Source organism: Falco cherrug, chromosome 3, assembly GCF_023634085.1.
Source record: "Falco cherrug isolate bFalChe1 chromosome 3, bFalChe1.pri, whole genome shotgun sequence".
Lineage (NCBI taxonomy): Eukaryota > Metazoa > Chordata > Aves > Falconiformes > Falconidae > Falco > Falco cherrug.
This window is the reverse complement of record NC_073699.1, coordinates 98,185,974-98,199,015: the sequence shown is the minus strand read 5'-3', so window position 1 is coordinate 98,199,015 and position 13,042 is coordinate 98,185,974. Positions and strand designations below refer to the sequence as shown.

The following is a 13,042-nucleotide window of genomic DNA, read 5'->3' as shown; positions in this document are numbered from 1 at the left end:
AGAGTTGGCTTGTTGAAAATGTCAAGAGACTGTCTGATCCTTTTCAGTAACACCCATGGGTTGTGTCCTCAACATTCCCCCGGGGTGAGGAAACCTCTTTGCCCAGCCGCCGTCCCTCCTCGGGACCGGCGTGCAGGTACCCACACGCACGCACACACACACGCACCCCACACGTGACATACACCTCTGCTACACTTCCCTTCTCCTCACCTCCCCCCCAAAAAACTAGAACAGGAACCAAAACAACAAAACACCTCCCCACCCACCCCCCCTCCCCCCCCCCCAAAAAAAAAAAAAAAAAAAAAAAAGACAAGGAAAAGAAAACAAAATCACAGCTGGACCCTGTCCTACACGAGGTGTTAGAAAACAGGAGCCATGACAACACATTCATTTCCACTAAGGGTGTGTGAAGCAGATACTGCCCCTTCCATAGCTCTCGATAAACCTAGTCACTGACAAACACTTGTGGAAAAACATATGCACCAGTCTCCTGCATAATACCAGCTGCAACTATAACAACAAGGTTATAACATAAACCTAAAATAAGATGATAACATGTAAATACTGGGTTATTTAGTCTACAGTACAGTAATCTGGATAAAAATGACAAGGGATAGCCTAATTTCCTTTCCCCAAACAACTTTTACTTTCCTACGTTGGATCGACCTTCAATGCAAATCTTAACCTCCTGAGGAATAAAAGAAGGCTTGGGAAGAGTCAAAGGTGGCTCCTCTTCCGATTTCTCTAGTTTTCGTGTTTCGGGAGCTGACCACCTCCTCTTCCTCGTTGCCGGGGGCTTGCTGGGTTCTGTTTTGGTGAGCAAAGGTGCTGCAGGCAATCCTATTTTGTCCGGAAACTTCAGTTCACCATTCTCAGCTAACATCTGTGCGCTTCCCTGATTAATCCCGTTTTCCTGCTCCGCATACCTGTGTCTACTTCCAGCTAGACTGTCATTCTTTGAATGCTTCAGCAAGATACTAGCTGAGTCCATGGGCTGGCCCTTTTTAATAGAGCCGTTCTTCAGGTTCTTGAGCGTGAGTGATATGCAGACGTCCCCCACCGAGAGTTTGGAGCATGGCAAATCAAAGAGCTGGCTGGTTCTCTCAGGGCAGCAGGATGACCAGCCTTGTCCAAATACAAAAAAAGGGTATTCTACCAAGACTTCCACGCTGACCTGCAGAAAGAGAGGGGACAACAGAGAGAGAGAGAGACAGAAGGGGGGGAGAGAGGGGAGAGCGTGAGATCACCTGTGCGCCCTCACGCACCTGCACGGCAGGTGGCACTTGGCGCGGGGGGGAGGGATAAAGCTGAAATTGCAAAAGCGCTGCTCGGTTTCTGCGAAATCAGTATCGACCACCAGACTTCACGGCTGTCCTCATCACGAGTGTCAATGGGTTCTCTTAGCTCAGCACTTCTTAGCACAAGACCGCAACGGGAATCAAGCTTTACCTTTATTCAGCTGCTCAGAGAAGGCGTAAGAGGTAAGAGAACAGCTTTGGCAGCTGGTAAACTCTGTTCCCCACCATCCCCTTGTGGTACCTCGAGCCCGTCATCCACATCGAAAGACACTTTCCAACCACAGGACGGCTCAAGGGAAGCTCTCAGTTCTGACATGCAGTTTCCTAAATGACCACAGGTACACCATCCTCACCTCTGCCTGAACAAGGTATATTTACGGTGTGAAACGGCTGAAGGCACGCTGATTTCTGGGGCGGGGGGCGGGGGGGCATGAGTACGTACAGAGCTGTAGCTGTACGAGCAGTGAGCGTGAACCTGCCTGCCCCCAGCAGTGCTGTCACCAGTACAGCTTCTTCCCTTCTACACCTGCTCTCCCACTCTGCTGTTGAGTTCATGTCCTGCACTCCCTCAGGGAAAGGATCATTTCTCCTCCTCCTCCTCTTCTGCACTGTGTCCCCTCTTCCTCCGCCCTCCCTTTAAAAACACACCTGGTTATGAATCCCATCTAACCACCTTCCAGGGAGCTGCCACAGCCTGGAGAACAGCGCAGCAACAGGTGCTCACGGCTCCTTGACCTTGCGACAGCTGGGCCTGGAGGTCCCAGTGTGATAAAGCACCAAACACCAGCTGATGTCTGCAGGTGTCAGCAGCCCAGCGCCCACCGCGCCGTGCTGCGTCTGCAGGCTCCAACACTTGACGGGGGCTCAGGCGATTCACAACGCATGGGGCTGAGCACCCCCAGCATGCCGTAACGAGGGCATCACGTTCTGGTTAATACTTTTGAAAAATTTTAACTTGCTGTGTGCAACACCAGTGAGGTCAACTCTGAGGAGGTGATGTATGCTGCAGTCAATATCCACTGCCCTGCCCCCAAGGTCTCCCTGTGTCCTCCAGAGCTCTTCTCAGGCATGGGGGACAGAATCCTGCTCTGATAGTGTAAACCTGATTTGGTAGGGGCTAAAGGGCAGGAGGACACCTGAATATATGTGCTTTTCTCATTCATGAGCCATTCAGCAGGCACGGAGCACACCAGCCACCTGGAGAGCCTTTGCTCTCCGGGAACATGGACTCACTTGAAAGGAATATCACAGCATTGCAAAACCACCTCTCACCCTTGGGAGCAAGTAACGCTGTCACAGAGAGCTTGGCTTTGTGTTGTTAAAAATACATTTCTACATTCAGGAATAAAAGCAGTTTGAGATGCACGCTGCACTCCAGTTCTTAAACACCTTTGTTCATCAATTCCTGCTCCACAACCGGGAAACCAAAGATTCCCATCGGATGTTACTGTGCCTCCGACTGGTTAAGCCCATGCCACGCACCAGCAGTCAACTGCAGTTTATGAGACAGTTGATTCTGTTGGAAAAAACTTATACGGTCTATAAATATATGCTACATACTTCTGCAACTAAGCCAGCAAATAACACTGTGCGTATTACCCTGCCACTCCACCGGCCCAGCGCAGTCAGCCACTGTACAAGGAATTTCAAAAGGAGCAGTTTAGAGGCACAAGATACTCCCCCATCAATTTCTGCCATATTAAACCTTTACCAGCCACAACTGCCCACCAACAGTCAACTACAGATACGGCAACAGTGGAAAGGGACCTGATTCTAGGCCTGGTTTATGCTCTGGACTATGGAGAAAGTGGAGCAAGGTAACCATGAAAGTCCCATCTCTCCATGTCGTTGGACATAAACACTCCAGCCCCAGGATCTGAAGAAATATTTGCCCAGAGTTTGGGATCCTGTTCCATAAATACGCATCTCAGTAAGGGGTCTGACTGGGAGAAGTGGTGAATATCCAGTATCTCCCATGGAAACTGCTGTCTACACAAAGCTGTAGGCTTCTCTCCAAGCATGGATCAACCAGTGGACATAGCTTTCTCCTTTATATTGCTGTGTCTCTCCTCTTTCTTCCCTTCTTCCTGCCTGCTGGGGTTGTCGGATTTTTCCTTTCTACTTTCCCATCCTTGTCAAAAGCTATTTGTATCTGTGGGAATCAAACATGCTTGCGTGCATCATCCTCACTGACACACAAGCTCCTCTTAATGTGAACACACTTCTACCGCATGTTGTGATTTATTTTTTTTTTTAACACGGCATCCAAAACACTTGCCTGAACTGTCAATCACTGAAACAAATCCCACAGTTGGTGGTGGTGATCATGAATAACGCCAAATAATAAAGATGGTGAAATGGCAGAATTTCCACGATCCGGTCACAGCATGCGTGTATCAGTATCAACCTGAAATGGGTTCCGTCACGGATTACCAACCCGTTTTAGCTGGCTGCTTCTGGCTGCAGCTAACTTTGGACTTCAGGTAACCACTCTCTACAAGCAATAGTAGTCAAAAACTTTTTAAGTGTGAAAGTTCAGTAAAAAAAAGCCCCACATAATTTTTTTCTGACCACTGCATTACGACACAAAAAAAAAAATTTAAAAGCTCCCTCCCCCAATATCTTGCTGTGATTATTGCCGGAGAGAAAGAAATATGGAACTGCTTTCCAACTACTAAGATGATAAAGCAAGAAACCAAAATATTGGTCCCTCTCCAAGCACACCAAGGCTCTACTGCAAGCTACATTTCTATTTTTATTTTTTAAGAGTGACCAGTGAAAACACCCAAAACTCTTCAGTGCAGCTGCTGACTATCTGCGATTTCCTAGAACCCTTTATAATTTTATTTCTCAGCTAAACTCAGTAGGTAAGGCAGGCAACTCAGACTGCTGAGGGAATCCTGGCTGGAGCTGGAACAGGGATGATAGGAGCTGGAAGATGGTGCCCAGAAAATACCCGTCCCATCATTCAGGGACACTGGAACAGGGGTGACAGGAGCTGGAAGGTGGTGCTCAGAAAATACCCTTCCCATCATTGAGGGACACAGCAACTTCAGTTTTGGGGCTGACGGCTGCAACCAACATAACAAGCAGTAAAGCAAAAGGTGCCTAATAGAAGTGGTTTGTGTGACCTGTATTTTGATAAATATAAACACACATTTTCCAACTAAGTGTTCTTCTCCTTGGTATTATTAAATGTACTGAAAACTCAGAGTGGCGAGCTGGAAACAAAGGGAAGGAAGCAGTTCTGGAAACAAGGTGCAATGAAGTGGTGGAGCTCTCCACTGAAGGCCTTGCTGTGGGTGCCGAGAGACTCCTTGTGTCCAAAATACAAGCAGGTGGATTTGTGGGATAGCAGCTCTCTCTCCCACAGAGGGAAGGCTCTGCAGTGCCATGCTTCCACAGAACCCCCTACTCAGAGCCTCTGGGACTCCTGATGTTCCCATCACCCCGAACAATACCTGCCTTCACAAGAGTGGGTTTCTTCTGAGAGATTTCTGGGGCTGTAGGCAGCATCTCGTGCCACGGGGACTACCCGGCATGATGCCTGGGTGGGCATCCCCCCAGGGCTGCATCTAGCCCAGCTTCAGTAAACCATTATTATAACAAACGCACCCAGGGCTTGAAGGTTCGGAGCTGCAGTTTCCCACTGCCACGTGATCCCAGCGCTTCTCGAGAGGAGCCACCTCTGCCCACCAGACCACTGGCTGCTGAGTTTATCACCTGAGCTCTTATCTGCTGCACTCCCAGAATTCAGTAACACGCATCTGAAGAGAGACCACAGCCACCCCGACACTCAGAGGAACAAGGACTTGCTGCCCTCGTGACCAGGGGACATGGACGCGGAGATCACACCAGGGGAAGGCTGGAAGAGATCTCCCTCTGCAGCAGCGGACTGAACCAACATCCCACTCTGTGTCTGCTACAGTGCCAAAGATAATGAAAAGGAGAGCCCAGAGTACAAGAGAAAGTAACTGGTTTGGGTGTGTGCAGACACAGAAGAGGAAAACTGAACTAGATGATGGTCTAAAAAAATACACACTAAACTAAACTAGTTAGGGCTACTAACTACGTGCTCTAACGGGACTTTTCTATCTCTAGTGTCTATGATTCTGGTTTTTAAAAAAGGAAAATAAAGAACTGTATGTTCATCTTCTCTTTTTAAACTACACTTTAGGAATGATTAGGAACTGAAACACAGGGGTGAAAGCAAACATTTCAGAGAATGGATTTTGCGTCTCCTGCGGGTTTTGACCTTAACGTGGAGGTGAATTACTGGCTTCTGCCTGCTCTTGGCAGCAAAAGAATGGGCAGGTAGTAACGCTGAAAGTGTTATTACAAGAATAATATGTGGAATTACAAAGAGATGCAGATCCGTAGGTCTTTTAGGCAACTTGAGTAACAGCTGGACTTTGGGTTCTGGTCCAGCTGACACTTGACTTCTTCCTAACCCAGAGCAGGGATGCTGTGAAATGGAAACCTAGCATCCCTCCAGGGCTACGGCTAGTTATTCCACTACAAAGGCACGTAGCTTTAGGTGGGTTAATTTTCCTCTAGGTTTCCATACCTGGGAGAGGGTTGGATTTGCCAGGTGATTCAAAGACGCGAAAAGGAGGGAGGATGACCTTTTCCTGCCTAAGTGCGGTGCTGGGGAGGGGCAGCTGTGGGCCTGCAGTGATACAATACTAGAGCAGCTGCGTGGTGCCTCACTATTTACATTACAGTTGTATATGCTCAGCTAAAAATAATCTCCTACCTCTGTCCCTCCATTGGTGCAAAAATAAGCTAATGTTTGCTCAGAGTCTGAAAATACAAATTAATCAATATTATCATGACTTCCCAGAGATCCCTGGGAGGAGTACGTAAGTGAGCCAAAGCTAATGATAACAACGCTATTTTTGTTTAGCACTTAATCTTCACAACTCGCACTCACCTTGATAATACCATTCAAAAAGCTCCTTCCTTCCAGAAATATGTATGCAACGGAAACTTAATTGTAATCAAACACTTTGCAAAGCTACGCTACACATGCAGATGTAGCCCCGCTGTACTCCAGAGCCAAGATGTATTTAAATGCAGCAGCCCCACAGTGCCACTGCTCGCAGCGGCACAACTAAACGCTGTTTTGCCAAGGAGAAGACTAAGACCTCTTCAGGCAGGCAATTTTCTACAAGTACTGACTGCCACACGCCTGCTAGTAAGAAGAAATGCTTGGATATAGCCACGGTGGGCTGAGGGTGAGGTCACGGAGACTTCAAACATGTAGAAACAATCTCTCTCTCCCTCCCCAGGCAAGGGAAAACCGGCAGAGCCATCCCCACTATGCAGGGACACAGCTGATCTGGGAAGAGACCCAAGTCCTGGAATCTGCAGGAAACCTAAATTAAACCCCCGTTTCTAATCATATCTCTACGTGACTCGCCCTCCATTCTGGAAGCATCCCCGGTGGGAAACACAGCTGGGGAGTATTTCAGCTGCGATGATGTCAGCCCGCTGCTGATAGGCTTCTCCTCCGGCTTCTCCGAAGGTGACACTTTGCTGGGTGAGACCCGTGTGCCTGGCCCTGGGTTTGTAGTGCCTGAGGCTCGGCTTGCTCTCTGCCGGAGGATGGCAGTCCACCCCCTGCAGAGGTTCTCTTCCCCGCGCCCAGGGCTGCAGCGCATCGCCTGCGCCCACAGATCTGCCAAGGGACGCACAAATGCCACCTGCTAACTTGTCCCTCTTCTGCTGGTGCGGAGACCGGTGGCCTGGCTGCTGGGGGAGACGTGAGAGCGAGATGAAAATTGCAGATGGGGGATTGCTACTTTTGAAATCTTGTGATTCAAGGCACCAGGGCAAATTATAGTAACTGGTCCCGATCCAAGGACAGCTCCTCTAATCACAAAGCCAGAGATACGCCAAAATACAGGTCAGTGGTGGGGAAACAGTCACATCTTTACAGTAGAAGCTCCAGAGGTCCGACTTCTATCAGCTGTGCAGATGCATGATACATGAACAAACCCACACTGGGTATGTGCACACCTGACATGAGAAAGGGGATGTGTCATAAATAGCAATTTACCATGTATGCCCAACTGGGGAAGGCCAGGCCACAGACTGCTGCGACTGCAAGACATTTTTTATGTAATCTGCTCTTTGGTACCACCACTGTTTGTTTCTGTTCTCCAAACTGCCAGCCTGAGGTGCTTTAACACGTGTCCATGTCCAGCTACTCTCTCCCTCTCTCTCATTCTGGTTCTCCAGCGCTGAGGGTGCAGCACCAAGGTTGCAGATGCTGCGGTTCACTCAAAGCAAACCAAAAAGATTTGAAACAAGATTATTTAAACTGAGCACCCCCAGGAGGCAAAATGCTATCCTGTATACCTGAACTGCTCCGGCCTCAATGCAGAATCTAAATCACTCAGCAGACGGACAGCACCAGGGTAACACTTTATGACCAATATGCACTCATGCTCAATCTAAAAATACCTGAGGAAAGTTACAGGTTTTCTTCCTACACTGCAAACCAGTGAGAAACAAAGACCAGAAGCACAGCGTGCCCAGCCACCTAGGCATTTTTCTTTCCAAATTTCCCTCGAAGACACAGTTTATGTCAGCCGTGCAGCGTTTAAACCACGCGCGACTGAAGCCTCAGTAAAACTCTGTGGTGTGTTTCAGCAACTTACATGTGTGACGGAGCTATTCCCAGGCCACTCCAAGTTTTCAAGCCACAGAAATTCACTGCCTTGTGCCCTAACTCTCTCTCAAGGGTAGGATTTGAGCTGACTCAAAAAAACCCACCTATCAAAATGCAAAATCCATGCTCTCATACTGCTTACACCATTTGGTATTTTAATCCAAACCCGTGAAGATCATCTAATTCTTCCTGCATGTTCTCCAGCTCTAAGAAAGACCCGTTTTATATCCAAGAGACTGCATTTATGAAGAGAGGGATGATTTCTAGACCAGAGTTTGCCTCACGGATGGATGTGTACGATGAAGAACCAGCCCCGCGTGGTTCCAAAGCTGAGGAAAGCTGCACCCAGGGAACACAGCGTGCACCCCAATCCGACCTCCCCACCATGCATTGCCATTACCTGCGCTCGATGCTCCCCAACCGCAAACTGTATCACAGCAATGCCTGGGCTATGGCTGTCTTCAATCCTCTCCACAGTGCTGGAGTCTATTTTCAGGTCGTTGCTAATTTCCGCACTCTGGATGAAGTCTTCTGTTTTCAAGTCCTCTACTTTCTTCAGCTCCCCGTTGGCCAGCTGAATGATCGACCCCTTCATGAAGTAGGGGGGCAGCGTGGGAGGGGCGGCGGCGGGGGAGGCAATGGACTGCACCACAGGCAGGTGGATCTGCGCCTGCACCATGGTGGCCTGGTAGGCGGGCTGGGTGGTGAGGGGCTCCGCGCTGAAGTTCTCGCTCTTAGGGACGGCGGTGGTGACGAACGTGTGAGGCACTGCTGCAAACTGAGGAGACGACGTGACGATGGCAGGCGTGACTCCTGATGGCTCGACGTCCGCGCTGCCGACGGGTATCAGCAGGGACTGGGTGCCAGGGATCACCAGGTGCTGCGGCAGGCTGCCGGGGTACCCGATGGCTTGCTGCTGACCACTCAGGTAGCCGATCACCGGCGGCTGGGTCCCGGCGTAGAAGGCTGTCGCCGGCAGCCCGACGGGGAGTTGCTCGGAGGCGCTGTGGGTGGTCTGAATGACAGTGTGAGGGGACAGCGTGGCCACTGCCTTCACCCCCTCATGGCCCAGAGCCTGCTGCGGAGACAAGGCGTAGGAGCGGTGGGCTGGCTTTCCTAAGTGCAAGCTTCCCTTGTCGTTGAGGGCTGCGGGAGAGGTCTCACGGTTGGTGGCCTGCTGCACCTCCATGTCTGCCGTGGGTGTGCTGCTGTTGGGGACCACCATGACGGAGGCTCGGACACCTGAGGAATCCCGTGCGCCGTACTCGGCGGGGCTCGAGTGGACCACCACGTGCCTGGTCTCGTAATGATGGGGAGCTGGTTTATTGCCTGCTTTGACTAGACCCATGTCAGCAGAGGGTGAAATGCCGTACCTCCGGCTCTTCTCTATCTCACCATTCAGTACCTCCTTGGCCTGCATCGCCTGCAGCCGGCTGCTCTCAGGCTTCTTGGGGGGATCCCTGGTGACAAAGTGGCCCCCCGAGTCGGTGTACTGCACCACCACCTGGGAGGAAGGGCCGAGGGTGAGGGTGTGCGGGATCACTGTCTGATGGGGGTGCAGGGGGACTGGGATGGTTGGAGGAGAGACATTTCTGACAGTGCTCTGGGAAGAGCTGGAAATGTGGACGTACTGGTTCTGCTGGGTGGGTGGAGGAGACCCAGCGGCGATCAGTCCAGGTGTCCTGACCAGGTGCGGCTCAACTTTGTGTCCCTGCTGGCTTAAGCCGCTCATGCTGGCCAGCAAAGTGGAATAAGCCTCCAGCTGGGAGCGCTGGGATGGAGTGGTCGCAACGGCTGTGGCCGCCGCCACGGCGCCAGTCGCAGAATTGGCTGTCGGGGAAATCAGCTGCGAGGGGATGAATCCGGTGTATGATCCACTGTACTGGGGCCCAACGAACTGGAAGGTGTGTTGCAGGTGTGTGTACTGCACGGGGGAAACAGGGGTCCCTGACTGGGAGAGGGCGGGCGAGTACACCGTGGGAAGAGTGGTGGAGGCTGGAACAGACCTGGGCGCGCTCGGCGGGGAATAGTCCAGCCCTGCAGACAGCGACTTGTGCAAACCCTGCTGCAAGCCTGTCTCCACCGATGACGTCCCCCCGGGCCGGTGCCGGCCCCCCAGGCCCCCCTGGCTGCTGGGTGTGCTGGGGAGCCATGCTAGGTTATCTGCACGGTGGTTTTCGTTTGGCAGGACCGGCTTCACCTCTGAAGGCAGGCTGGTGGCAGGGATTTCTCGCTTCTTAGGTGGCAGGCATTCATTGCTCCGCTCTTGGTTGGATTTCATCTTTCGCCGTCCCCCCTCCACTGTGCTTGCTTCACTGTCTGGCTGGCTCTGATTTCAGTCTGATAAATGGAAAGTCACATTTGATTTCTGCAAGGGATCCAGTGACTTCATGAGGAATCATCTCCCTGTGAGCACGATCCTCCGACAGTTCCTCTGGATTCTGCAACGAGAGGGTGGGCAAGGGAGGGGGGAGTCACATCATCAGCACTGAGAAATGAGAACAAATGAGCAGACAACCCAAAACAGCAAGCAAGTAAAAGAAAAACCTCTAGGGAAAAAAAAAAAAAGAAAAGAAAAAGAAAAAAGAAAACAAAAGAGTCAGGCATTGCCACTCTTGTGTCAAGGAGTAATTGACAGCTGCGCTGTGAACAGCAGGGAAAATCCTGGGCATGTCTGCTAATGCAGGAGGAAAACGATTAAAACTTCGGGCACATCAGAAACTCTCTGGCCATCACTTGTCACGTGTAGCAGTGGTTACTTATTTCCCAAGTGTTGCTTTCTCCTTCCTCTGGGAAAACCTTCTGTGTCCCTAAGGTGCCTGGTTTGCTCTTCCAGCCTCCCCTTCCACTGCAAAGACAATGTTGCCTTCACCCTGCTGCGTCCTAAGAAGCACAGGCACGCAGCGGGGAGCCCCGAGGACCACGCATGGAGAAAATATTTACGCTAGCAACAAGGAGCTGTTAGTGGTGCGGAGGGAAGGTGTTGGGTCACTCCAGAACCCTTGAACCCCAGAGTCACCCACCTGCAGGGCGAGTTCATGTCACACTGGGCAGGGCTGCGGAGGCAGCAGCTGCCCCCTGTCCCCCCTCCATGCCATGGCTCATTACAGGCACACGTGCCCTTCGTCTACCACTCTGGCAACAAACCTCGGCCACGCAATCTACTTACAGCAGCAGCCCAGAGCCAGAGATGGCTCTCAGCCAGGTTTTTCCACGTGTGAGGGTTTTTTTTCCCCCCAGTACTTTGAACTCCCTCTGCTACTGACACCTCATGCACAGGTGTCTAAGCAGGGCTCTGGGCTTGGAGATGCTCCCCGCCACGTGCAGGCTGGCTGGAGCCAGGCTCCAGCACCGTTTCCATCTCTGATGGGATCCGATCTCCCTGTTTCTTAGTGACTGCCGGTTCAGGGAGGCTGTGGGTACCACACTCATGGTCACGCGTCCAAACACTGAGTAAACTCAGCCCTGGGGATCCCTTGCCAGGACGCTTGGGAAACCACATTTGGGTTTCCTGATCCAAACGAGGAGCTCCCACCACTGTAAAAGCTCACAATTTCATACTGGGCTAATTTTGCTACTGGAGCAAAACAGCTGCATTCTCTGCTCTGCATCACTTAATCTGGTGACTTCAGCCACCCAAAGGCAACACAAAGTCAACGAAGTCTTCCTAACTCTTTCATTATCTGCTAAGGAAACTACCGTAACTGAAACGCATCATGCTTTGAAAAAAAAAATAAAATGATCTGACAGTCTCCCCCCACCACCCTGAAACCTATCTTGCCTTGTTCCATAACAAAATTTACGGAGAGTGAAACTATTCCCCAGCTCCTGCCCAGCCACCGTTGTGATATACATTTCTGGCTATTTTGATGTATATACGCAAGAACGGGTGCTGAGAAACCACGCACCTCGCATGACCGGCATTGTAACAAGCAAAACATGCATTATATGGAAAAAAAATGGACAGAGGAAGAATTAGGAGGGGATGTGAAAGAAGATGGAAACAGGATATAGCTCACTTTAAAGTGAATGCTGAGCAGCAGTAATGACACTTATCTTATGGCAAGTAATATTCCTTTGAGAGTTTTCTTTCCCTGCTGCCTCACTTCTAATGAACAATAAGCCTGATGTTTGTATGCGCATGCAGTACTTCGAAGACATACTAGACTAAGATTAAACTTATCGTTAAGAGCACTCTTTACGTTTTATGGTCCTCCAAGCTGCTGTAAGCCTGCCTGAAAAGTCCAAACTTTCTAATGGTTTGATATAATCAGTCTTAATTATTCTGTTATTTAAATATTGATAAACAATAATGAAACACCACCAGCCCCAGAGGCGGGGGGGGGTAAAGCCCTGTTTCAGGGAGGATTCCCTGAGGCAAGAGGGAGGACGAAAGGACTCCGCGCAGCCTCAAAAGAGTAAGGGCCAGCAATGCCTTGAGCGTGGTGGCTCAGAGGCAACGGCACCTGCTGGACGGTGGCTCAGCACCACTATCCTGACCAGCACCACCGCCTCGGTGCCGCAACCGTGGCCGGACGAGGGCAGCCAGGCGACAGGGTCCCCCACTACTATCAGCACGGGTCTTCCCCCTCCTCCTAACAGTTGCTCAGCGTGTCTTGGCAACAGCTAAAATTATTACATTACACATGACTTACAGATTTTTATTTTTAAGTTTGACTAAAAATAAAATCGCCGAGCTCACATTTGCGCAGTCATCCTTGGTTAACTTTAGCTCCCTGCAGCCCCTGCCCCGGCGGGCGGCTCGGGCAGGTACGGCAGCAGCTCCCGGCCGAGGCGGCTGCCTGGGGACACCGGGGTGGATGCCCTTGACCCAGGGCGCTTGTCCTGCTGCCCTTGCCATGGGGAGCTCATGTGGGGTTACACCGTCCTTCGATCTCTTGTGGAGATGGACATGAGCTGCAAACCCAGAATTTAAATACACTCCCATGGGGAAAAGCTAGGAGCAGAGGTCTGGCCCCTCTGCCTGCAACAGAGCAGGGAGCTTGTACACGGGACTGAACAGGGCCAGTCTCTTCGGCTGTGATGGACAGAGCAGGCTCCCCAGCTC

At 51.0% G+C, this 13,042-nt stretch overlaps 1 protein-coding gene across 9 annotated transcripts in view; it reads right to left on the bottom strand.

Annotated features, from left to right (window-relative positions):
* Positions 1-278: 278 nt before the first annotated feature.
* ATXN1 (ataxin 1) overlaps positions 279-13,042 on the bottom strand; it is a 212,334-nt gene continuing 199,570 nt past the window's right edge. For all 9 annotated transcript variants that reach the window (XM_055705407.1, XM_055705406.1, XM_055705409.1 and 6 more), the window contains 2 exons: positions 8,375-10,415; positions 279-1,174 (listed from right to left, as the gene is read on the bottom strand). In XM_055705407.1, coding sequence (XP_055561382.1) covers positions 644-1,174; positions 8,375-10,255 — 2,412 coding nt within the window. In that variant the 5' untranslated portion in view covers positions 10,256-10,415 and the 3' untranslated portion in view covers positions 279-643. The remainder of the gene's footprint in view (positions 1,175-8,374; positions 10,416-13,042) is intronic.